Source organism: Phallusia mammillata, chromosome 6, assembly GCF_965637545.1.
Source record: "Phallusia mammillata chromosome 6, kaPhaMamm4.hap1.1, whole genome shotgun sequence".
In the NCBI taxonomy this organism is placed as follows: domain Eukaryota; kingdom Metazoa; phylum Chordata; class Ascidiacea; order Phlebobranchia; family Ascidiidae; genus Phallusia; species Phallusia mammillata.
In genome coordinates this window covers 14,362,279-14,385,860 of record NC_137257.1, presented here as the reverse complement: position 1 = coordinate 14,385,860, position 23,582 = coordinate 14,362,279, and the positions used below count along the sequence as shown (strand labels likewise).

The 23,582-nt window shown below is 56.2% G+C and overlaps 19 protein-coding genes across 19 annotated transcripts in view; 14 read left to right on the top strand and 5 right to left on the bottom strand.

Annotated features, from left to right (window-relative positions):
* The window catches only part of LOC145232755 (uncharacterized), an 83,294-nt gene that overhangs the window by 7,306 nt on the left and 52,406 nt on the right, over nucleotides 1-23,582 (bottom strand). The gene's annotated exons all lie outside the window — the stretch shown is intronic.
* On the top strand, nucleotides 7-417 carry LOC145234373 (histone H3). The gene has a single exon (XM_080099110.1). The coding sequence runs from the start codon at nucleotides 7-9 to the stop codon at nucleotides 415-417; it is 411 nt and encodes a 136-aa protein (XP_079955236.1).
* On the bottom strand, nucleotides 996-1,415 carry LOC145232781 (histone H2A-like). The gene has a single exon (XM_080097457.1). It carries the CDS (start codon nucleotides 1,413-1,415, stop codon nucleotides 996-998), a length of 420 nt encoding a protein of 139 aa, XP_079953583.1.
* On the top strand, nucleotides 7,962-8,598 carry LOC145232769 (uncharacterized). Its single transcript, XM_080097445.1, has one exon. It carries the CDS (start codon nucleotides 8,025-8,027, stop codon nucleotides 8,538-8,540), a length of 516 nt encoding a protein of 171 aa, XP_079953571.1. The 5' UTR covers nucleotides 7,962-8,024; the 3' UTR covers nucleotides 8,541-8,598.
* On the top strand, nucleotides 8,669-9,192 carry LOC145232814 (histone H4). Its single transcript, XM_080097493.1, has one exon. It carries the CDS (start codon nucleotides 8,820-8,822, stop codon nucleotides 9,129-9,131), a length of 312 nt encoding a protein of 103 aa, XP_079953619.1. The 5' UTR covers nucleotides 8,669-8,819; the 3' UTR covers nucleotides 9,132-9,192.
* On the top strand, nucleotides 9,468-9,878 carry LOC145234372 (histone H3). The gene has a single exon (XM_080099108.1). It carries the CDS (start codon nucleotides 9,468-9,470, stop codon nucleotides 9,876-9,878), a length of 411 nt encoding a protein of 136 aa, XP_079955234.1.
* LOC145232786 (histone H2A) lies at nucleotides 10,460-10,837 on the bottom strand. The gene has a single exon (XM_080097461.1). The coding sequence runs from the start codon at nucleotides 10,835-10,837 to the stop codon at nucleotides 10,460-10,462; it is 378 nt and encodes a 125-aa protein (XP_079953587.1).
* LOC145232771 (histone H2B.2-like) lies at nucleotides 11,074-11,788 on the top strand. The gene has a single exon (XM_080097447.1). It carries the CDS (start codon nucleotides 11,074-11,076, stop codon nucleotides 11,497-11,499), a length of 426 nt encoding a protein of 141 aa, XP_079953573.1. The 3' UTR covers nucleotides 11,500-11,788.
* On the top strand, nucleotides 12,880-13,591 carry LOC145232764 (uncharacterized). Its single transcript, XM_080097439.1, has one exon. It carries the CDS (start codon nucleotides 12,937-12,939, stop codon nucleotides 13,531-13,533), a length of 597 nt encoding a protein of 198 aa, XP_079953565.1. The 5' UTR covers nucleotides 12,880-12,936; the 3' UTR covers nucleotides 13,534-13,591.
* Nucleotides 13,662-14,185, top strand: LOC145232818 (histone H4). The gene has a single exon (XM_080097496.1). It carries the CDS (start codon nucleotides 13,813-13,815, stop codon nucleotides 14,122-14,124), a length of 312 nt encoding a protein of 103 aa, XP_079953622.1. The 5' UTR covers nucleotides 13,662-13,812; the 3' UTR covers nucleotides 14,125-14,185.
* On the top strand, nucleotides 14,461-14,871 carry LOC145234371 (histone H3). Its single transcript, XM_080099107.1, has one exon. It carries the CDS (start codon nucleotides 14,461-14,463, stop codon nucleotides 14,869-14,871), a length of 411 nt encoding a protein of 136 aa, XP_079955233.1.
* Nucleotides 15,453-15,830, bottom strand: LOC145232791 (histone H2A). Its single transcript, XM_080097468.1, has one exon. The coding sequence runs from the start codon at nucleotides 15,828-15,830 to the stop codon at nucleotides 15,453-15,455; it is 378 nt and encodes a 125-aa protein (XP_079953594.1).
* LOC145232778 (histone H2B.2-like) lies at nucleotides 16,067-16,781 on the top strand. Its single transcript, XM_080097454.1, has one exon. The coding sequence runs from the start codon at nucleotides 16,067-16,069 to the stop codon at nucleotides 16,490-16,492; it is 426 nt and encodes a 141-aa protein (XP_079953580.1). The 3' UTR covers nucleotides 16,493-16,781.
* On the top strand, nucleotides 17,864-18,584 carry LOC145232767 (uncharacterized). The gene has a single exon (XM_080097443.1). The coding sequence runs from the start codon at nucleotides 17,930-17,932 to the stop codon at nucleotides 18,524-18,526; it is 597 nt and encodes a 198-aa protein (XP_079953569.1). The 5' UTR covers nucleotides 17,864-17,929; the 3' UTR covers nucleotides 18,527-18,584.
* Nucleotides 18,655-19,178, top strand: LOC145232817 (histone H4). The gene has a single exon (XM_080097495.1). It carries the CDS (start codon nucleotides 18,806-18,808, stop codon nucleotides 19,115-19,117), a length of 312 nt encoding a protein of 103 aa, XP_079953621.1. The 5' UTR covers nucleotides 18,655-18,805; the 3' UTR covers nucleotides 19,118-19,178.
* On the top strand, nucleotides 19,454-19,864 carry LOC145234370 (histone H3). Its single transcript, XM_080099106.1, has one exon. The coding sequence runs from the start codon at nucleotides 19,454-19,456 to the stop codon at nucleotides 19,862-19,864; it is 411 nt and encodes a 136-aa protein (XP_079955232.1).
* On the bottom strand, nucleotides 20,446-20,823 carry LOC145232790 (histone H2A). Its single transcript, XM_080097467.1, has one exon. It carries the CDS (start codon nucleotides 20,821-20,823, stop codon nucleotides 20,446-20,448), a length of 378 nt encoding a protein of 125 aa, XP_079953593.1.
* On the top strand, nucleotides 21,060-21,774 carry LOC145232776 (histone H2B.2-like). The gene has a single exon (XM_080097452.1). The coding sequence runs from the start codon at nucleotides 21,060-21,062 to the stop codon at nucleotides 21,483-21,485; it is 426 nt and encodes a 141-aa protein (XP_079953578.1). The 3' UTR covers nucleotides 21,486-21,774.
* LOC145232768 (uncharacterized) lies at nucleotides 22,857-23,577 on the top strand. Its single transcript, XM_080097444.1, has one exon. It carries the CDS (start codon nucleotides 22,923-22,925, stop codon nucleotides 23,517-23,519), a length of 597 nt encoding a protein of 198 aa, XP_079953570.1. The 5' UTR covers nucleotides 22,857-22,922; the 3' UTR covers nucleotides 23,520-23,577.

Below are 23,582 nucleotides of genomic sequence, written 5' to 3'. Positions count from 1 at the left end.
AGTAGAATGGCACGTACCAAGCAAACAGCTCGCAAGTCGACCGGAGGCAAGGCGCCACGTAAGCAACTGGCCACCAAGGCCGCCCGCAAGAGCGCGCCGGCTACCGGGGGCGTGAAGAAGCCCCATCGGTACAGGCCAGGAACTGTGGCCCTCCGTGAGATCAGGCGTTACCAGAAGTCGACCGAGCTTCTCATCCGCAAGCTGCCCTTCCAGCGGCTGGTGCGCGAGATCGCTCAGGACTTCAAGACCGACCTGCGCTTCCAGAGCAGCGCCGTGATGGCTCTGCAGGAGGCCAGCGAGGCCTACCTGGTCGGCCTCTTCGAGGACACCAACTTGTGCGCGATCCACGCCAAGCGCGTCACCATCATGCCAAAGGACATCCAGCTCGCACGCCGCATCCGCGGGGAGCGCGCGTAAGAAGCGGCACACCAACAACCAAAACGGCTCTTTTCAGAGCCACCTAAACCCTTGCGAAAGAGATACTTGACTTGTTTCGGGGGCCGGCGCGTCGTGCCATTTTTTTACGGCGTAAGTAAGTACGCTTGCCTGCGATGTGCGCGGCAAAAACAGGAACATGGCCGCCGCCGGCTAGTCTCTTTTGCCGTGTTTCGAAATGGCATTTCGTTTCGTTGGGTGAAATTCAATTGCGCGAGGACAGTTGCTCGCTGGAGCATGAATGACGCACATTAAAGGCTCGTTTCGCCCGGAGCCGGAGCCCTGGTCGAACTCGACGACAAAGGCAACAGGGTGCACAGTGACGTCATGTAGGGCTGTGTTGTGAAATTGGAATGCGGTTTCAATTGGTCGAAATAGTTTGCCATCGCAAAAATTGGGCAAAGGCTACAAGGAAGACATTCGTTCGGGGCGAGCAATGCACGGTCCCGGGCCGCAGCGGGGGGGGGCGGCCATCTTGAAATCTCTTTTGCGAAAAATTCGGGTGGCTCTGAAAAGAGCCGTTTTTCGGTTTGCACCACGTACGAGACAGGGGCGACGATTTAGGCTTTCTTGGAGGTCTTCTTTGGCAGAAGGACGGCCTGGATATTGGGCAGGACGCCGCCCTGCGCAACGGTGACTCCGCTGAGCAGCTTGTTCAGCTCCTCGTCGTTGCGGATGGCCAACTGCAGGTGGCGCGGGATGATGCGGGTCTTCTTGTTGTCGCGGGCTGCGTTGCCGGCCAACTCGAGAACCTCGGCGCTAAGGTATTCAAGCACCGCGGCCAGATACACGGGCGCGCCAGCTCCCACCCGGTCCGAGTAGTTGCCGTTGCGCAAAAGCCTGTGCACACGACCGACTGGAAACTGCAGACCAGCGCGCGACGATCGGCTTTTGGGCTTTGCTTTGGACTTACCGCCACCTTTACCACGTCCTGACATATACCACAACGGAAACAGCAACGTTATCATCGAACACATCATCAGGATACAGTAAAGGCTATTGATAGATTTCGATTCTTTTACTAACCAGACGAGTTTGTTCTTGTAACATTTTTGTTTAGATAGTCCGTTCTCTTCACTTTTTTCTGGGTGAATTGAACACACATAAAGAGTCCTTTTCAGGACTACCCTGCAGCCTTGTTTTCAGTTTTGGATTTGAGGCAGCTTTTGTTATTTTCATGTGGGTAACTTGTTTACAAGTTTTCCCAGAAATTTCATTGTTCTTGTCCGCTTGCAAGCGGTTCGAGGAAGGTTTTCTTTGTTTAGAGAAGCCGCTTGTTGCTGTTTCCCGCTTTCACACGGGTTCGTGCAACTTGACACCGGTTGGTGCAGCCTTTTCTTTGTTTGAGGCTAGTTCTTGTTGTGGCTTTTACAGCAGCCCAGTATGTCCTACGCTGCCGCCACAAAGAAGAGTTTGGCTCCCACAGCCACCACTGCAAATGAAGGTCAAGAGCCTTTCGCTTTCGACCGAAATGTCGAGGTGGAAGCCCGCTTTAACCCTGGCCTGAAAAGACAGGAGATTTACGAAGTTTTACGGGCTATCAGGTTCAATTTTCGAGCCGACTTGGACGGCATCATTCAACTGCCGAAGGGCCGAGTTACTTTTTATTGTAGCACGGAGGCGAAGGCCAAAGATCTAGCGGTCGCCCTGACCAACAGCCAAAGGGCGGATTACGCCACAGCCTACGCTGACAATCTAGTGAAGGTTGTCATGTCTCGCTGTCCCCCAGGGATTGATATGCGAGAAATCGTGGATTATCTGGACAGAACGTACGCTCCAGTCGAGCGTTCTTACAGAGTTAAAGACCCGATGAGCAAGTCTCTGGGGAAACGGGCTTTCTTTATGAAGAGATCCGTTCTCGCGGAAAGCCCCATCCCAGAAAGCATCTTTCTAGGAAAGTGGTCAGTGTTAATGTTCTACACTGGCCAACCACGGGCTTGTGCCTATTGTCAGATCGTAGGCCATAAGAAGGAGGAATGCCCGTCGCTGCTGGAGCGTCAGGCCCAGCAAACCCAAGAACAGCCTGATGTTCCAGCTGAAGCACCGGAGGAGATCGGAACAACATCCCCTCCCCAGACCTCGCGACAGGTGCTCCCTGGTCAGGTTGAGCGAGTCGGTGGTCAGAAGAAGGATACGGAGGAGATCGCAACAACATCCCCTCCCCAGACCTCGCGACAGGTGCTCCCTGATCAGGTCGAGCGAGTCGGTGGTCAGAAGAAGGATACGGAGGAGATCGCAACAACATCCCCTCCCCAGACCTCGCGACAGGTGCTCCCTGATCAGGTCGAGCGAGTCGGTGGTCAGAAGAAGAACAACGAGGAGGAGACAACAACGTCGGCCCCTCCATTGACCTCGCGACAGGTGCTCCCTGAAAAGGTCGAGCGAGTCGGTGGTCCAACTACCAACCCCAGGAGTCCGCGGTCGAAGCTCCCAAATATGGTTGAGCAAGCCGGTTCTCCTGGGCCTGCGCCAAGTGCGCCCACGACCTCAACACCCAGGATTACCCAAGAAAATGAGGAAGGGGTCGTCCCCCTTCCGGACACATCGCTTCCAGAGGAGATCATCACCCCACAGGAGGAAGGATACAAGATCGTCCGGAGGAGGAAACGACCAGCAGCGACACCGCCGAAGAACCGGACAAATTGCTGCCTTACAGCATACGAAGGTAGAAACATGCGTTGTTTGTGCGGCACAATGCACATTAAGTGCAAATGTGGCACTTACGCCACAGAACAGAACTATAAAAGCCCATCGCAGTGTACTAATAAAAAGTGTAAAAGACTACTAATACAATGCACTTGCGGAAATTGTTACAATTTAGCGCGCGATGAACGAATTCTCTGCTCATGCAAAGCTCGCATACCGTCAGATTTTAACGCCACCTTTTTTTAAAAAAAACTGTGTTACCTTATTGTTCCCCTTTTCATTCAAACGTTAAAATGGCGCCGACCAGTTATCTAAAAATCTGTACGCTGAATGTAAACGGCATAGGCCAGGCCTCCAAACGCCACGCCCTGTTCCGTCATCTGTCCTCTTTAAACTTTGACCTTTTTTGCCTCCAAGAAACCCACTCTACCCCCCAAACCGAATCCCTGTGGAAGTCCGAATGGACTTCCGGCCCCATCCTCTTAAACTCGGCACCGCACAAAGGCTCAGCCAGCGGCGGTGTCGCAGTTCTTCTAAACTCCTCTAGTATTTCCATTCTAAATTCTATTTCTGACTCCACCGGTCGTATTATTACGACCGACATATCTACCCGAACCCACACCATCCATATCGTAAACATTTATGCACCCTCCGGCAGTAAAAATCATCAAGCCCGCAACACCTTTTTCGACTCACTATACCCTTACATTAATTCACCCCACCCTATCATCCTAACCGGCGACTTCAACTGTGTAGAAAACCCCTCTCTTGACAGATATCCCCCCAGCCATACCCACCCTCCTAATAAAACACTACAGAACCTTCTAACAACCTTTCACCTGCAGGACTCTTTTCGGTTACTCCACCCCACCCTACGCCAATTCACCCGTCGAGCACCTAACACCCAATCCCGAATCGACCGCATTTACATATCTCCAGCCCTCACCCCAAAACAACACACCTTCCTCCCAACATCCCTTTCAGACCACGACCTTGTAATCCTTACCCTGAACCTAGTCTCTGCCCCACCCAGGGGCAGAGGCACTTGGAAAAACAACGTCAACACCCTTCACGATCCTCACTTCCAAAAACACCTCCGACAACTTTACCCCGTATGGAAAACCCTTGCCCCATTCCACCCCAATCCCTTGGACTTCTGGTTGACCCTTAAAGTAAAATTCAAAAAACTTATCCAAACCCACTCAAAACGAATTGCCCAAGAACAGCGTACCCATACCCACAACCTCCAGACCCAACTTAACACCCTTCGGCAAACCCTCAACGACGACCCTTCCTCTGAAAACTACAAAACCTTCCTTGCTGTAAAAAAATCCCTCGCAACTCTCCACCTCGACACCGCCCGATCCCATCTAATTAAATCCCTCGCTTCTGACCCCCATTTCAAACACATGGCAGACAAAACCCTTTACTCACAACTCCTCCCCTCCAAACGACACCCCCCGATAACCGAACTGGAAAACGACCTTGGACTTCCCCTAACCACACCCAAGGAAATGCTTTCCCATACTCACCGCTTTTTCACAGACCTCTACTCGGACCAAAACAAACCTATCCCACCCCCGGACAATATCTTTTTGAAACAACCACTCAACCCCATACCGGAAGACCAAACCCAATCCCTATCCCAACCATTATCGAAAAGCGAAATAAAAAATACCATATCCCTTTTCCCAAACGGCAAAACCCCGGGTCCCGACGGTCTCAGTATCGAGTTTTACTCGCTCTACTGGGACCTAATCGGGGCTGACCTCACCCAAGCCCTGGACCACGCGTACCTCAACGCCTATACCCCTTTAGAATTCAACCTTGGACACCTCACCCTAATCCACAAGAAGAACAACCCATCCCTCCTCACAAACTACCGCCCCATATCCCTCCTGAACGCCGACCTAAAAATACTACAAAAAACCCTAAACCTCCGCATCAAACCCTTCCTTTCCCAGATAATTTCCCAAAACCAATTTGCACAACCCAATTCGACCACCTCCGACGCCACAACCCTCCTCCGCGACCTATTTCATGAAGCCACATCCCGTTCCTCTGATTCCTTTTTTGTTTCGCTCGACTTCCAAAAAGCCTTTGACTCCATTTCCTACACCTGGTTAAAATTACAACTTACCCGAAAACGTTTTCCCCCTACCTTTGTCAATTACATTCTTTCTCTGCAGACCACCGCTTACTCACACACCCTCCTCAATGGTTTTGCCACAACGGGCTTCCCGATCAGGAGAGGTGTCCGGCAAGGCGACCCGCTGAGCTTGACCCTCTTCCTGATTGCCATCGACCCATTACTCGCTGCCATCCAAAACCACCCTTCGATATCACCTGTCCCAGCCCCTTGTCGAAACACACCAAAAGCAATCGCCTTTGCGGACGACGTCACCCTTGCGGTGGCCGGCTCCCATTCCCTAGAAACATCCTTTCAATTAATATCCCGTTTCACCCTGATTACCGGCTTAGCCCTAAACCCCACCAAAACCCAGGCGATTGCTACCCTCTGCCCCCCAAACTCTCCAAACCTCCCCGATATCAACTGGAACCCGACTGTAATCACCCCTCTCAACATTCCCATCGGCCACCCCAAATCCATCACCGCAGCATGGAGAAACGCCATCTGCTCCCTTAAAGAAACCTCCACGTCCCTCAAACACCCTTTCCTCACCTACGACGCCAAGAGCATTTTAACCAAAACCCTGCTTCTCCCCAAACTCTCATACCTGGCACGAACCTACCCACTTCCACCCACGCAGCGAGAAACAGTCGATGGCATTGTGGTAGACTTCATTTCAGCCTACCCAAATCCTCCCCTCCCAATAAAAACCCTATCCGCACGTCGTGACCTTGGTGGTTACGACGTCGCCAACATTCCCTTATACACAGACATTTTTTTTCTTGCACCCCTACGGAAATACCTCTTGCACAGAATTTTTGATACCCCGACAACACCCCAGCTTTCCCTACTCGAGTACCACGTTGGACACCCCATCTCCAGACTTTTTAACCTCCGCACCAGAAACTACCTTCCCCACTCAAACAAACCTTCCCCCTTTTACCAGACCACCTTGTCGCTACTTGCAAAACTGAACCCAACACAATCCGAACTGTTATCCCCAAAATCCAAACCACTCTACACTAGATTAGTCAACCCTGACCCCGACCCCACGAATCCCACCGATTGGTCCCTCATCCACCACCCAATTCACCCCAACTACATTAAAACCTTCAACTACCGACTCAAACAAAAAACCCTACCCCTACACTGTAAATTCACCATATTCTTTCTTGACAAGGACACAAACTGCTACCTTTGCAACACCCATTTCGAAACCTACGACCACCTTTTCCACACCTGCCCCCAAATACAAAGCCTCCTCACCCTTGCAAAAAAAATCTTCACCAAAACAACCGGAAATCCAACCACCTACTTTGACACCCCCTCCCACTATGAATTTATTAAACCCGACCACCCTTCAGCATCCGAACACACACTTATATCCCTACTGAATTCAACCCTCTCCCATGCGATATGGAAAACCCGTAACAAAATAAAAGCCGAAACCCACTCCATCAGCCCCACACTTGACAAAGACCTAGCCCGATCCCTAATCCGCTCTTTACACTCTAAACTTTCTATCCAGCGGAACAGGCCAAACTCTATCCACTTGGAGGTCATGGCCAACGCCGTTAAAGCTATCAATTTGATAAAAATATAAAATAATAAAGAATTAGCTGTCGCGCCAAGCCCCAGAACCTTTACTGTGCTTCAACACGAGTTTCATGCACTATTTATTGTATTTATATTGCGTATCCCAAAAATTCATTTTGCATAAATCTATTCTTTACGTGTTTTTGCAAATCCGCGTGTAAATATACCATACGGCTTTTTGTCCTCCCATTTAGATAAAAACAAGACTCTTATCCCTTCTATTGCGTGTAACACTTTGTATAACAAGAAATTATGCTACGCCTATCTCCACTTTGTGTAGTTGTTTTGAGCCTTTGTGTATTTTTGCGCCTTTGGGCACTTCTCTGCGATTGAATGTGTTTTTTCTCCTGTTTGCACACGTAAAACAGCCTCGTTATGTACTGCCTCTGTGTTTCTTCCTTTCGTGTTAAATTAAAAAAATATCCCCGTATTTTCGTTAGAATTCTACCGCCTTTGTTTACATTCCTCTTTGCGTAAAAATATCCCCTTGTATGATCTCTATTGTGTTTGTTTACTTTTCGCCCTATTTACTATCTCTATATTTAAAATCTCATCGTATGTTTTCTATTGTCGTTGTTTACCTTTCGCTGTATCCACTAGTTCTATCTTTAAAATTCCCCTCGTAAGTTTTCTATTGTCTTTGTTTACTTTACGCCGTAGCCACTATTTCTATCCTTAAATTTCCCCTCGTATGTTTTCTATTGTCTTTGTTTACTTTACGCCGCTACTACTATTTCTAGCTTTAAAATTCCCCCTTTCTTTATTTTTCTATCGTCTTTGTTTACTTCGTTGCTGTGTGTACGACTTCCATGTATCTGACCTTTCTTCGTATCTTTTATTTATTTATTTATTTATTTATTCATTTATTTATTTATTTATTCATTTATTTATTTATTTATTATTATTATTATTTTTTTTTCCTTTATTCCCCTCAAGTTACACTACGCGCGCACACTATTCTAATTTATACCCTTCTTAATCTATACAGAAAGATACGTTAAACAACCACCTATTGTACCCACCCACACTTGTAAACTATTAATTCTCTGTCTCTCCCTTTTTTTGTTGATGTATTTTGTTCTTGTATCGTGTTTCTTTTTTTCGTAGCGAGTTAAGCGCTCGAATAAAAAAAAAAAAAAAAAAAAAAAAGAGCGCAGGAAAGAAGCAGGCCAGCAAGAAGGCGGCCGCGCCCAAGGCGCACCCCACATACCAGGAGATGATCAGCGCTGCCATCGCGCAGCTGAAGGAGAGGGGCGGCTCGTCGCGCCAGGCGATCGCCAAGTACATCAAGGCCAACTACAAGGTGGGTGACTCGGCCGACAGCCATATCAAGCTGGCGCTGCGGCGCCTTGCCGAAAAGGGCCAGTTGGCACGCACCAAGGGCACCGGCGCGTCCGGCTCCTTCAAGCTCGTGAAGCCGCAGGCCGGCGAGGGCAAGAAGAAGAAGAAGCCCAAGGCAGCAGCCGGCAAGAAGGCGGACAAGCCCAAGGCGGCCGCAGCCAAGAAGGACGCGAAGAAGTCCCCGAAAAAGAAGCCGGCCGCCAAAAAAGCGCCTGCCAAGAAGGCGGCGGCGGGCAAGAAGTCGTCACCCAAGAAGGCGGCCAAGCAAGCGAAAAGGGCCCCGGCTGCGGCGGCTAAGAAGTCACCCAAGAAGACGGCTGTGAAGGCGAAGAAACCGGCAGCCAAGAAGCAGGCCAAAAAGCCTGCCGCCAAGAAGGCGACCAAGAAGTAGAGCGGAGCGCGGTAGATTTTCCGCGCGCAACAAAAACGGCTCTTTTCAGGGCCACCCACACTTTCGCAAAGGGAAAAACAACTCGTGTTTTGCGCGCGCCAGTCGCACTTAGCCTTTCGAAACTGAAATTCCTACCATTCGTTGCCGAGCCATGGCTCCGCTGCGCCGAATGCGGACATATTGTGCATATTCGCTTCGCTTACGTTCGTTTTCATACTTTATAAGCCGGAGGCGGGCCTGGAGACGCACCACAACGGAAACAACAACGTTATCGTCATCATGTCAGGACGCGGCAAAGGTGGCAAAGGATTGGGAAAGGGAGGCGCGAAGAGGCACAGGAAGGTGCTGCGTGACAACATCCAGGGCATTACCAAGCCTGCGATCAGGCGTCTTGCCCGCCGTGGCGGAGTCAAGCGAATTTCGGGTCTCATCTACGAGGAGACTCGCGGCGTGCTCAAGGTCTTCCTCGAGAACGTGATCCGCGACGCTGTCACCTACACCGAGCACGCCAAGAGGAAGACGGTCACGGCATTGGACGTCGTCTACGCCCTGAAACGCCAGGGACGCACCCTGTACGGCTTCGGAGGCTAGGCTGCCAGCACCTTTCGGACTTGTCACAAGCGGCAACAACAACAAAATCGGCCCTTTTCAGGGCCACCCATACTTGGCGGGAGAGAATTTTGCGAGAAGGGGCGGCTAGGCTAGGCCAGGCCCGGGGCCTTGGCGGCGCTCGTTTTTGCGCAGAAATACACTCGTTTCGCGGCCGGCCGCTTGGCCGGTGCGGCGAGATCAAAGCGCTGATTGGCCGAGTCGGAATTTGGCAAACCAATGGGCGCGAGTCCCCGAAGGTATAAAAGTCCCACCGAAAGCTTTCGGCTCATCAGTCTGACAGCAGCAGCCGGCGCGGTAGCAACGAGACAGAGTAGAATGGCACGTACCAAGCAAACAGCTCGCAAGTCGACCGGAGGCAAGGCGCCACGTAAGCAACTGGCCACCAAGGCCGCTCGCAAGAGCGCGCCGGCTACCGGGGGCGTGAAGAAGCCCCATCGGTACAGGCCAGGAACTGTGGCCCTCCGTGAGATCAGGCGTTACCAGAAGTCGACCGAGCTTCTCATCCGCAAGCTGCCCTTCCAGCGGCTGGTGCGCGAGATCGCTCAGGACTTCAAGACCGACCTGCGCTTCCAGAGCAGCGCCGTGATGGCTCTGCAGGAGGCCAGCGAGGCCTACCTGGTCGGCCTCTTCGAGGACACCAACTTGTGCGCGATCCACGCCAAGCGCGTCACCATCATGCCAAAGGACATCCAGCTCGCACGCCGCATCCGCGGGGAGCGCGCGTAAGAAGCGGCACACCAACAACCAAAACGGCTCTTTTCAGAGCCACCTAAACCCTTGCGAAAGAGATACTTGACTTGTTTCGGGGGCCGGCGCGTCGTGCCATTTTTTTACGGCGTAAGTAAGTACGCTTGCCTGCGATGTGCGCGGCAAAAACAGGAACATGGCCGCCGCCGGCTAGTCTCTTTTGCCGTGTTTCGAAATGGCATTTCGTTTCGTTGGGTGAAATTCAATTGCGCGAGGACAGTTGCTCGCTGGAGCATGAATGACGCACATTAAAGGCTCGTTTCGCCCGGAGCCGGAGCCCTGGTCGAACTCGACGACAAAGGCAACAGGGTGCACAGTGACGTCATGTAGGGCTGTGTTGTGAAATTGGAATGCGGTTTCAATTGGTCGAAATAGTTTGCCATCGCAAAAATTGGGCAAAGGCTACAAGGAAGACATTCGTTCGGGGCGAGCAATGCACGGTCCCGGGCCGCAGCGGGGGGGGGGGGCGGCCATCTTGAAATCTCTTTTGCGAAAAATTCGGGTGGCTCTGAAAAGAGCCGTTTTTCGGTTTGCACCACGTACGAGACAGGGGCGACGATTTAGGCTTTCTTGGAGGTCTTCTTTGGCAGAAGGACGGCCTGGATATTGGGCAGGACGCCGCCCTGCGCAACGGTGACTCCGCTGAGCAGCTTGTTCAGCTCCTCGTCGTTGCGGATGGCCAACTGCAGGTGGCGCGGGATGATGCGGGTCTTCTTGTTGTCGCGGGCTGCGTTGCCGGCCAACTCGAGAACCTCGGCGCTAAGGTATTCAAGCACCGCGGCCAGATACACGGGCGCGCCAGCTCCCACCCGGTCCGAGTAGTTGCCGTTGCGCAGAAGCCTGTGCACACGACCGACCGGGAACTGCAGTCCAGCGCGCGACGATCGGCTTTTGGGCTTTGCCTTGGACTTACCGCCACCTTTACCACGTCCTGACATATTGCTGACTGCTGATTGTTTGCCTGCTTAGCTGAGCGAATGACAAACCAAACAAGGTCGAATGCCTGCCACTCGCCGCCCTTCTCCTTTTATAGCTCTCGCCTTTGTCGAAATTCTCTCGCACTCCGATCACGCTCGGATCACGACTCGACCACAAGGGGCCATTGTTTCCTTTTGCTCCCGGGAGCGCCGCTCGTCGGGAGGACGGACGCCTCATTTGCATGGAGCGCCTATAAATGCCCGCGGTGGCCGGAGAGCCGCTCAGTTCGTTTCCTTTCGAAAGAAATTCAGTGAGCAGCAGCATGGCAGCTAGCAAAGGCACCAAGAAGGCAGTGAAGAAGGCCGCGCCGGCCGACAAGACCAAGAAGCGGCGAAAGCGCAGACGCGAGACCTTCAGCATCTACATTTACAAGGTGTTGAAGCAGGTGCACCCCGACACCGGCATCTCGAGCCGGGCGATGGGCATCATGAACTCGTTCGTCAACGACGTGTTCGAGCGCATCGCCGGCGAGGCGTCGCGCCTGTCGCTCTACAACAAGCGGTCGACCATCAGCAGCCGCGAGATCCAGACCTCGGTCCGTCTGCTCCTGCCCGGCGAATTGGCCAAGCACGCGGTGTCCGAAGGCACCAAGGCCGTCACCAAGTACACCAGCTCCAAGTAAGCAAGCCACCACCACCAGCAGCAAGCGCCGCCGCGGGGGGCCTCATCCTCAGCGAGCGCCGCCGCCGCCGCCAACCAAAACGGCTCTTTTCAGAGCCACCCGATCGTTCAGGGAGAGAATCAATCGCGAGCGCCGAAAGGCCTGCTTTGCCGACTTTCTTGTCGTTTCTGTTTTTTTGCTTTTTTTTCCCTTCTCATTTTGCTCCGTGCCAACAAGAAAAAACAAAAACCAAAAAATGTCGTTGCGCACAATGTACCGCCGCCACGGCAAAGCGCACTTTGCTTTTTGTGTTGGCCACTTCAGCGTTGGGACCACCCTCGATCTAGCCGCTTTTTCGCGAGTCGAGTCGACAGGCAAACACTGTTTGTTTTCAATGCCCCCAAAACTGCGCCGTTGCCAGCCCAGTTCAGTTCCGCTGCCACTCGGAAAAAAAACGACCCGACCTCGCCGAACCGAAACTCAACCAGTAGCCCGAGGGAAAAACCCCAGACCGCGAACGATTTTACAGCCATTAAAAGGAACACAAGTGCGTCATAACCTGCCGCAAGCCAGAGAAATAGGAAAAGATGGACAAAGCGGCAACACCGCGCGCTCGGCTTTACGTGCGCCGCACGATTTCGCCTCCTGCCAATACCCACGCGCGCATCGAACCGCAAAAGCCGCGCAAACTGGCGAAACAAAATACTGAAACGTGGTGCAGCAAGCCGACCGGCGAACTAACGACAACCGTCAGGCGCCACCCGCCCCACCGACGAGCCGAACCCGTGCAAATGCGTCGACAAAACGCAATCAACGGGCGCGAGGCCAAGGGCCAAGGCAAACAACCAAACAACCAAACACGCGTGCTGTCTCACTTTCGGCCCTCTCTCTTTCGCTCTGGTGGCCCGACCAGCGGCGTGACCCCTGCTGCGCACGCGCCGGGCCCAACCTGTACTAACCCGCGGCCTTGGCGGCCCCACCACTTCGACCCGCACCACCGCACCGGACAGTGCCCGGTGCCACGAGCTCCGGGCCACCTGGGACTTGCGTTTTCGACAAGAGAAATCGCCTGAATCCGTCCCACCCGGGCCCACGCCCGCGTGAAGGCCACGCCTGCACTCGACCGGGCGCACCGCACACCTTGCCGCCTCGCTCCTGAGCCCCCCGTGGAGCGCGGCGGCGCGGTGCCGGTCTGCAATTGCGCTGGCGTGCGCCCTGAGCGCTACGCTCCTCGACAGGGCACAGGCCGACGCCGAGCGACCTGGGGCCGCGCTTGGGCAGGCCCGCGTTTAGGCGATTCAAGCACAAACAGCAAGTTGCACCCGCACCGTCGGCGGGCTTTCCGAAACGTCGTTTCGCGTTAGTGCGGACACGCCGTACAAATACGCGTCGAAGCCGCTCGACCGGCAAACGTCATTTCTTTGTCAGTCAGTCAGTCAGTCACTAGCAGAAATCAAAATGTCCGACGCGAAGAGCGCAGGAAAGAAGCAGGCCAGCAAGAAGGCGGCCGCGCCCAAGGCGCACCCCACATACCAGGAGATGATCAGCGCTGCCATCGCGCAGCTGAAGGAGAGGGGCGGCTCGTCGCGCCAGGCGATCGCCAAGTACATCAAGGCCAACTACAAGGTGGGTGACTCGGCCGACAGCCATATCAAGCTGGCGCTGCGGCGCCTTGCCGAAAAGGGCCAGTTGGCACGCACCAAGGGCACCGGCGCGTCCGGCTCCTTCAAGCTCGTGAAGCCGCAGGCCGGCGAGGGCAAGAAGAAGAAGAAGCCCAAGGCAGCAGCCGGCAAGAAGGCGGACAAGCCCAAGGCGGCCGCAGCCAAGAAGGACGCGAAGAAGTCCCCGAAAAAGAAGCCGGCCGCCAAAAAAGCGCCTGCCAAGAAGGCGGCGGCGGGCAAGAAGTCGTCACCCAAGAAGGCGGCCAAGCAAGCGAAAAGGGCCCCGGCTGCGGCGGCTAAGAAGTCACCCAAGAAGACGGCTGTGAAGGCGAAGAAACCGGCAGCCAAGAAGCAGGCCAAAAAGCCTGCCGCCAAGAAGGCGACCAAGAAGTAGAGCGGAGCGCGGTAGATTTTCCGCGCGCAACAAAAACGGCTCTTTTCAGGGCCACCCACACTTTCGCAAAGGGAAAAACAACTCGTGTTTTGCGCGCGCCAGTCGCACTTAGCCTTTCGAAACTGAAATTCCTACCATTCGTTGCCGAGCCATGGCTCCGCTGCGCCGAATGCGGACATATTGTGCATATTCGCTTCGCTTACGTTCGTTTTCATACTTTATAAGCCGGAGGCGGGCCTGGAGACGCACCACAACGGAAACAACAACGTTATCGTCATCATGTCAGGACGCGGCAAAGGTGGCAAAGGATTGGGAAAGGGAGGCGCGAAGAGGCACAGGAAGGTGCTGCGTGACAACATCCAGGGCATTACCAAGCCTGCGATCAGGCGTCTTGCCCGCCGTGGCGGAGTCAAGCGAATTTCGGGTCTCATCTACGAGGAGACTCGCGGCGTGCTCAAGGTCTTCCTCGAGAACGTGATCCGCGACGCTGTCACCTACACCGAGCACGCCAAGAGGAAGACGGTCACGGCATTGGACGTCGTCTACGCCCTGAAACGCCAGGGACGCACCCTGTACGGCTTCGGAGGCTAGGCTGCCAGCACCTTTCGGACTTGTCACAAGCGGCAACAACAACAAAATCGGCCCTTTTCAGGGCCACCCATACTTGGCGGGAGAGAATTTTGCGAGAAGGGGCGGCTAGGCTAGGCCAGGCCCGGGGCCTTGGCGGCGCTCGTTTTTGCGCAGAAATACACTCGTTTCGCGGCCGGCCGCTTGGCCGGTGCGGCGAGATCAAAGCGCTGATTGGCCGAGTCGGAATTTGGCAAACCAATGGGCGCGAGTCCCCGAAGGTATAAAAGTCCCACCGAAAGCTTTCGGCTCATCAGTCTGACAGCAGCAGCCGGCGCGGTAGCAACGAGACAGAGTAGAATGGCACGTACCAAGCAAACAGCTCGCAAGTCGACCGGAGGCAAGGCGCCACGTAAGCAACTGGCCACCAAGGCCGCTCGCAAGAGCGCGCCGGCTACCGGGGGCGTGAAGAAGCCCCATCGGTACAGGCCAGGAACTGTGGCCCTCCGTGAGATCAGGCGTTACCAGAAGTCGACCGAGCTTCTCATCCGCAAGCTGCCCTTCCAGCGGCTGGTGCGCGAGATCGCTCAGGACTTCAAGACCGACCTGCGCTTCCAGAGCAGCGCCGTGATGGCTCTGCAGGAGGCCAGCGAGGCCTACCTGGTCGGCCTCTTCGAGGACACCAACTTGTGCGCGATCCACGCCAAGCGCGTCACCATCATGCCAAAGGACATCCAGCTCGCACGCCGCATCCGCGGGGAGCGCGCGTAAGAAGCGGCACACCAACAACCAAAACGGCTCTTTTCAGAGCCACCTAAACCCTTGCGAAAGAGATACTTGACTTGTTTCGGGGGCCGGCGCGTCGTGCCATTTTTTTACGGCGTAAGTAAGTACGCTTGCCTGCGATGTGCGCGGCAAAAACAGGAACATGGCCGCCGCCGGCTAGTCTCTTTTGCCGTGTTTCGAAATGGCATTTCGTTTCGTTGGGTGAAATTCAATTGCGCGAGGACAGTTGCTCGCTGGAGCATGAATGACGCACATTAAAGGCTCGTTTCGCCCGGAGCCGGAGCCCTGGTCGAACTCGACGACAAAGGCAACAGGGTGCACAGTGACGTCATGTAGGGCTGTGTTGTGAAATTGGAATGCGGTTTCAATTGGTCGAAATAGTTTGCCATCGCAAAAATTGGGCAAAGGCTACAAGGAAGACATTCGTTCGGGGCGAGCAATGCACGGTCCCGGGCCGCAGCGGGGGGGGGGGGCGGCCATCTTGAAATCTCTTTTGCGAAAAATTCGGGTGGCTCTGAAAAGAGCCGTTTTTCGGTTTGCACCACGTACGAGACAGGGGCGACGATTTAGGCTTTCTTGGAGGTCTTCTTTGGCAGAAGGACGGCCTGGATATTGGGCAGGACGCCGCCCTGCGCAACGGTGACTCCGCTGAGCAGCTTGTTCAGCTCCTCGTCGTTGCGGATGGCCAACTGCAGGTGGCGCGGGATGATGCGGGTCTTCTTGTTGTCGCGGGCTGCGTTGCCGGCCAACTCGAGAACCTCGGCGCTAAGGTATTCAAGCACCGCGGCCAGATACACGGGCGCGCCAGCTCCCACCCGGTCCGAGTAGTTGCCGTTGCGCAGAAGCCTGTGCACACGACCGACCGGGAACTGCAGTCCAGCGCGCGACGATCGGCTTTTGGGCTTTGCCTTGGACTTACCGCCACCTTTACCACGTCCTGACATATTGCTGACTGCTGATTGTTTGCCTGCTTAGCTGAGCGAATGACAAACCAAACAAGGTCGAATGCCTGCCACTCGCCGCCCTTCTCCTTTTATAGCTCTCGCCTTTGTCGAAATTCTCTCGCACTCCGATCACGCTCGGATCACGACTCGACCACAAGGGGCCATTGTTTCCTTTTGCTCCCGGGAGCGCCGCTCGTCGGGAGGACGGACGCCTCATTTGCATGGAGCGCCTATAAATGCCCGCGGTGGCCGGAGAGCCGCTCAGTTCGTTTCCTTTCGAAAGAAATTCAGTGAGCAGCAGCATGGCAGCTAGCAAAGGCACCAAGAAGGCAGTGAAGAAGGCCGCGCCGGCCGACAAGACCAAGAAGCGGCGAAAGCGCAGACGCGAGACCTTCAGCATCTACATTTACAAGGTGTTGAAGCAGGTGCACCCCGACACCGGCATCTCGAGCCGGGCGATGGGCATCATGAACTCGTTCGTCAACGACGTGTTCGAGCGCATCGCCGGCGAGGCGTCGCGCCTGTCGCTCTACAACAAGCGGTCGACCATCAGCAGCCGCGAGATCCAGACCTCGGTCCGTCTGCTCCTGCCCGGCGAATTGGCCAAGCACGCGGTGTCCGAAGGCACCAAGGCCGTCACCAAGTACACCAGCTCCAAGTAAGCAAGCCACCACCACCAGCAGCAAGCGCCGCCGCGGGGGGCCTCATCCTCAGCGAGCGCCGCCGCCGCCGCCAACCAAAACGGCTCTTTTCAGAGCCACCCGATCGTTCAGGGAGAGAATCAATCGCGAGCGCCGAAAGGCCTGCTTTGCCGACTTTCTTGTCGTTTCTGTTTTTTTGCTTTTTTTTCCCTTCTCATTTTGCTCCGTGCCAACAAGAAAAAACAAAAACCAAAAAATGTCGTTGCGCACAATGTACCGCCGCCACGGCAAAGCGCACTTTGCTTTTTGTGTTGGCCACTTCAGCGTTGGGACCACCCTCGATCTAGCCGCTTTTTCGCGAGTCGAGTCGACAGGCAAACACTGTTTGTTTTCAATGCCCCCAAAACTGCGCCGTTGCCAGCCCAGTTCAGTTCCGCTGCCACTCGGAAAAAAAACGACCCGACCTCGCCGAACCGAAACTCAACCAGTAGCCCGAGGGAAAAACCCCAGACCGCGAACGATTTTACAGCCATTAAAAGGAACACAAGTGCGTCATAACCTGCCGCAAGCCAGAGAAATAGGAAAAGATGGACAAAGCGGCAACACCGCGCGCTCGGCTTTACGTGCGCCGCACGATTTCGCCTCCTGCCAATACCCACGCGCGCATCGAACCGCAAAAGCCGCGCAAACTGGCGAAACAAAATACTGAAACGTGGTGCAGCAAGCCGACCGGCGAACTAACGACAACCGTCAGGCGCCACCCGCCCCACCGACGAGCCGAACCCGTGCAAATGCGTCGACAAAACGCAATCAACGGGCGCGAGGCCAAGGGCCAAGGCAAACAACCAAACAACCAAACACGCGTGCTGTCTCACTTTCGGCCCTCTCTCTTTCGCTCTGGTGGCCCGACCAGCGGCGTGACCCCTGCTGCGCACGCGCCGGGCCCAACCTGTACTAACCCGCGGCCTTGGCGGCCCCACCACTTCGACCCGCACCACCGCACCGGACAGTGCCCGGTGCCACGAGCTCCGGGCCACCTGGGACTTGCGTTTTCGACAAGAGAAATCGCCTGAATCCGTCCCACCCGGGCCCACGCCCGCGTGAAGGCCACGCCTGCACTCGACCGGGCGCACCGCACACCTTGCCGCCTCGCTCCTGAGCCCCCCGTGGAGCGCGGCGGCGCGGTGCCGGTCTGCAATTGCGCTGGCGTGCGCCCTGAGCGCTACGCTCCTCGACAGGGCACAGGCCGACGCCGAGCGACCTGGGGCCGCGCTTGGGCAGGCCCGCGTTTAGGCGATTCAAGCACAAACAGCAAGTAGCACCCGCACCGTCGGCGGGCTTTCCGAAACGTCGTTTCGCGTTAGTGCGGACACGCCGTACAAATACGCGTCGAAGCCGCTCGACCGGCAAACGTCATTTCTTTGTCAGTCAGTCAGTCAGTCACTAGCAGAAATCAAAATGTCCGACGCGAAGAGCGCAGGAAAGAAGCAGGCCAGCAAGAAGGCGGCCGCGCCCAAGGCGCACCCCACATACCAGGAGATGATCAGCGCTGCCATCGCGCAGCTGAAGGAGAGGGGCGGCTCGTCGCGCCAGGCGATCGCCAAGTACATCAAGGCCAACTACAAGGTGGGTGACTCGGCCGACAGCCATATCAAGCTGGCGCTGCGGCGCCTTGCCGAAAAGGGCCAGTTGGCACGCACCAAGGGCACCGGCGCGTCCGGCTCCTTCAAGCTCGTGAAGCCGCAGGCCGGCGAGGGCAAGAAGAAGAAGAAGCCCAAGGCAGCAGCCGGCAAGAAGGCGGACAAGCCCAAGGCGGCCGCAGCCAAGAAGGACGCGAAGAAGTCCCCGAAAAAGAAGCCGGCCGCCAAAAAAGCGCCTGCCAAGAAGGCGGCGGCGGGCAAGAAGTCGTCACCCAAGAAGGCGGCCAAGCAAGCGAAAAGGGCCCCGGCTGCGGCGGCTAAGAAGTCACCCAAGAAGACGGCTGTGAAGGCGAAGAAACCGGCAGCCAAGAAGCAGGCCAAAAAGCCTGCCGCCAAGAAGGCGACCAAGAAGTAGAGCGGAGCGCGGTAGATTTTCCGCGCGCAACAAAAACGGCTCTTTTCAGGGCCACCCACACTTTCGCAAAGGGAAAAACAACTCGTGTTTTGCGCGCGCCAGTCGCACTTAGCCTTTCGAAACTGAAATTCCTACCATTCGTTGCCGAGCCATGGCTCCGCTGCGCCGAATGCGGACATATTGTGCATATTCGCTTCGCTTACGTTCGTTTTCATACTTTATAAGCCGGAGGCGGGCCTGGAGACGCACCACAACGGAAACAACAACGTTATCGTCATCATGTCAGGACGCGGCAAAGGTGGCAAAGGATTGGGAAAGGGAGGCGCGAAGAGGCACAGGAAGGTGCTGCGTGACAACATCCAGGGCATTACCAAGCCTGCGATCAGGCGTCTTGCCCGCCGTGGCGGAGTCAAGCGAATTTCGGGTCTCATCTACGAGGAGACTCGCGGCGTGCTCAAGGTCTTCCTCGAGAACGTGATCCGCGACGCTGTCACCTACACCGAGCACGCCAAGAGGAAGACGGTCACGGCATTGGACGTCGTCTACGCCCTGAAACGCCAGGGACGCACCCTGTACGGCTTCGGAGGCTAGGCTGCCAGCACCTTTCGGACTTGTCACAAGCGGCAACAACAACAAAATCGGCCCTTTTCAGGGCCACCCATACTTGGCGGGAGAGAATTTTGCGAGAAGGGGCGGCTAGGCTAGGCCAGGCCCGGGGCCTTGGCGGCGCTCGTTTTTGCGCAGAAATACACTCGTTTCGCGGCCGGCCGCTTGGCCGGTGCGGCGAGATCAAAGCGCTGATTGGCCGAGTCGGAATTTGGCAAACCAATGGGCGCGAGTCCCCGAAGGTATAAAAGTCCCACCGAAAGCTTTCGGCTCATCAGTCTGACAGCAGCAGCCGGCGCGGTAGCAACGAGACAGAGTAGAATGGCACGTACCAAGCAAACAGCTCGCAAGTCGACCGGAGGCAAGGCGCCACGTAAGCAACTGGCCACCAAGGCCGCTCGCAAGAGCGCGCCGGCTACCGGGGGCGTGAAGAAGCCCCATCGGTACAGGCCAGGAACTGTGGCCCTCCGTGAGATCAGGCGTTACCAGAAGTCGACCGAGCTTCTCATCCGCAAGCTGCCCTTCCAGCGGCTGGTGCGCGAGATCGCTCAGGACTTCAAGACCGACCTGCGCTTCCAGAGCAGCGCCGTGATGGCTCTGCAGGAGGCCAGCGAGGCCTACCTGGTCGGCCTCTTCGAGGACACCAACTTGTGCGCGATCCACGCCAAGCGCGTCACCATCATGCCAAAGGACATCCAGCTCGCACGCCGCATCCGCGGGGAGCGCGCGTAAGAAGCGGCACACCAACAACCAAAACGGCTCTTTTCAGAGCCACCTAAACCCTTGCGAAAGAGATACTTGACTTGTTTCGGGGGCCGGCGCGTCGTGCCATTTTTTTACGGCGTAAGTAAGTACGCTTGCCTGCGATGTGCGCGGCAAAAACAGGAACATGGCCGCCGCCGGCTAGTCTCTTTTGCCGTGTTTCGAAATGGCATTTCGTTTCGTTGGGTGAAATTCAATTGCGCGAGGACAGTTGCTCGCTGGAGCATGAATGACGCACATTAAAGGCTCGTTTCGCCCGGAGCCGGAGCCCTGGTCGAACTCGACGACAAAGGCAACAGGGTGCACAGTGACGTCATGTAGGGCTGTGTTGTGAAATTGGAATGCGGTTTCAATTGGTCGAAATAGTTTGCCATCGCAAAAATTGGGCAAAGGCTACAAGGAAGACATTCGTTCGGGGCGAGCAATGCACGGTCCCGGGCCGCAGCGGGGGGGGGGGGCGGCCATCTTGAAATCTCTTTTGCGAAAAATTCGGGTGGCTCTGAAAAGAGCCGTTTTTCGGTTTGCACCACGTACGAGACAGGGGCGACGATTTAGGCTTTCTTGGAGGTCTTCTTTGGCAGAAGGACGGCCTGGATATTGGGCAGGACGCCGCCCTGCGCAACGGTGACTCCGCTGAGCAGCTTGTTCAGCTCCTCGTCGTTGCGGATGGCCAACTGCAGGTGGCGCGGGATGATGCGGGTCTTCTTGTTGTCGCGGGCTGCGTTGCCGGCCAACTCGAGAACCTCGGCGCTAAGGTATTCAAGCACCGCGGCCAGATACACGGGCGCGCCAGCTCCCACCCGGTCCGAGTAGTTGCCGTTGCGCAGAAGCCTGTGCACACGACCGACCGGGAACTGCAGTCCAGCGCGCGACGATCGGCTTTTGGGCTTTGCCTTGGACTTACCGCCACCTTTACCACGTCCTGACATATTGCTGACTGCTGATTGTTTGCCTGCTTAGCTGAGCGAATGACAAACCAAACAAGGTCGAATGCCTGCCACTCGCCGCCCTTCTCCTTTTATAGCTCTCGCCTTTGTCGAAATTCTCTCGCACTCCGATCACGCTCGGATCACGACTCGACCACAAGGGGCCATTGTTTCCTTTTGCTCCCGGGAGCGCCGCTCGTCGGGAGGACGGACGCCTCATTTGCATGGAGCGCCTATAAATGCCCGCGGTGGCCGGAGAGCCGCTCAGTTCGTTTCCTTTCGAAAGAAATTCAGTGAGCAGCAGCATGGCAGCTAGCAAAGGCACCAAGAAGGCAGTGAAGAAGGCCGCGCCGGCCGACAAGACCAAGAAGCGGCGAAAGCGCAGACGCGAGACCTTCAGCATCTACATTTACAAGGTGTTGAAGCAGGTGCACCCCGACACCGGCATCTCGAGCCGGGCGATGGGCATCATGAACTCGTTCGTCAACGACGTGTTCGAGCGCATCGCCGGCGAGGCGTCGCGCCTGTCGCTCTACAACAAGCGGTCGACCATCAGCAGCCGCGAGATCCAGACCTCGGTCCGTCTGCTCCTGCCCGGCGAATTGGCCAAGCACGCGGTGTCCGAAGGCACCAAGGCCGTCACCAAGTACACCAGCTCCAAGTAAGCAAGCCACCACCACCAGCAGCAAGCGCCGCCGCGGGGGGCCTCATCCTCAGCGAGCGCCGCCGCCGCCGCCAACCAAAACGGCTCTTTTCAGAGCCACCCGATCGTTCAGGGAGAGAATCAATCGCGAGCGCCGAAAGGCCTGCTTTGCCGACTTTCTTGTCGTTTCTGTTTTTTTGCTTTTTTTTCCCTTCTCATTTTGCTCCGTGCCAACAAGAAAAAACAAAAACCAAAAAATGTCGTTGCGCACAATGTACCGCCGCCACGGCAAAGCGCACTTTGCTTTTTGTGTTGGCCACTTCAGCGTTGGGACCACCCTCGATCTAGCCGCTTTTTCGCGAGTCGAGTCGACAGGCAAACACTGTTTGTTTTCAATGCCCCCAAAACTGCGCCGTTGCCAGCCCAGTTCAGTTCCGCTGCCACTCGGAAAAAAAACGACCCGACCTCGCCGAACCGAAACTCAACCAGTAGCCCGAGGGAAAAACCCCAGACCGCGAACGATTTTACAGCCATTAAAAGGAACACAAGTGCGTCATAACCTGCCGCAAGCCAGAGAAATAGGAAAAGATGGACAAAGCGGCAACACCGCGCGCTCGGCTTTACGTGCGCCGCACGATTTCGCCTCCTGCCAATACCCACGCGCGCATCGAACCGCAAAAGCCGCGCAAACTGGCGAAACAAAATACTGAAACGTGGTGCAGCAAGCCGACCGGCGAACTAACGACAACCGTCAGGCGCCACCCGCCCCACCGACGAGCCGAACCCGTGCAAATGCGTCGACAAAACGCAATCAACGGGCGCGAGGCCAAGGGCCAAGGCAAACAACCAAACAACCAAACACGCGTGCTGTCTCACTTTCGGCCCTCTCTCTTTCGCTCTGGTGGCCCGACCAGCGGCGTGACCCCTGCTGCGCACGCGCCGGGCCCAACCTGTACTAACCCGCGGCCTTGGCGGCCCCACCACTTCGACCCGCACCACCGCACCGGACAGTGCCCGGTGCCACGAGCTCCGGGCCACCTGGGACTTGCGTTTTCGACAAGAGAAATCGCCTGAATCCGTCCCACCCGGGCCCACGCCCGCGTGAAGGCCACGCCTGCACTCGACCGGGCGCACCGCACACCTTGCCGCCTCGCTCCTGAGCCCCCCGTGGAGCGCGGCGGCGCGGTGCCGGTCTGCAATTGCGCTGGCGTGCGCCCTGAGCGCTACGCTCCTCGACAGGGCACAGGCCGACGCCGAGCGACCTGGGGCCGCGCTTGGGCAGGCCCGCGTTTAGGCGATTCAAGCACAAACAGCAAGTAGCACCCGCACCGTCGGCGGGCTTTCCGAAACGTCGTTTCGCGTTAGTGCGGACACGCCGTACAAATACGCGTCGAAGCCGCTCGACCGGCAAACGTCATTTCTTTGTCAGTCAGTCAGTCAGTCACTAGCAGAAATCAAAATGTCCGACGCGAAGAGCGCAGGAAAGAAGCAGGCCAGCAAGAAGGCGGCCGCGCCCAAGGCGCACCCCACATACCAGGAGATGATCAGCGCTGCCATCGCGCAGCTGAAGGAGAGGGGCGGCTCGTCGCGCCAGGCGATCGCCAAGTACATCAAGGCCAACTACAAGGTGGGTGACTCGGCCGACAGCCATATCAAGCTGGCGCTGCGGCGCCTTGCCGAAAAGGGCCAGTTGGCACGCACCAAGGGCACCGGCGCGTCCGGCTCCTTCAAGCTCGTGAAGCCGCAGGCCGGCGAGGGCAAGAAGAAGAAGAAGCCCAAGGCAGCAGCCGGCAAGAAGGCGGACAAGCCCAAGGCGGCCGCAGCCAAGAAGGACGCGAAGAAGTCCCCGAAAAAGAAGCCGGCCGCCAAAAAAGCGCCTGCCAAGAAGGCGGCGGCGGGCAAGAAGTCGTCACCCAAGAAGGCGGCCAAGCAAGCGAAAAGGGCCCCGGCTGCGGCGGCTAAGAAGTCACCCAAGAAGACGGCTGTGAAGGCGAAGAAACCGGCAGCCAAGAAGCAGGCCAAAAAGCCTGCCGCCAAGAAGGCGACCAAGAAGTAGAGCGGAGCGCGGTAGATTTTCCGCGCGCAACAAAAACGGCTCTTTTCAGGGCCACCCACACTT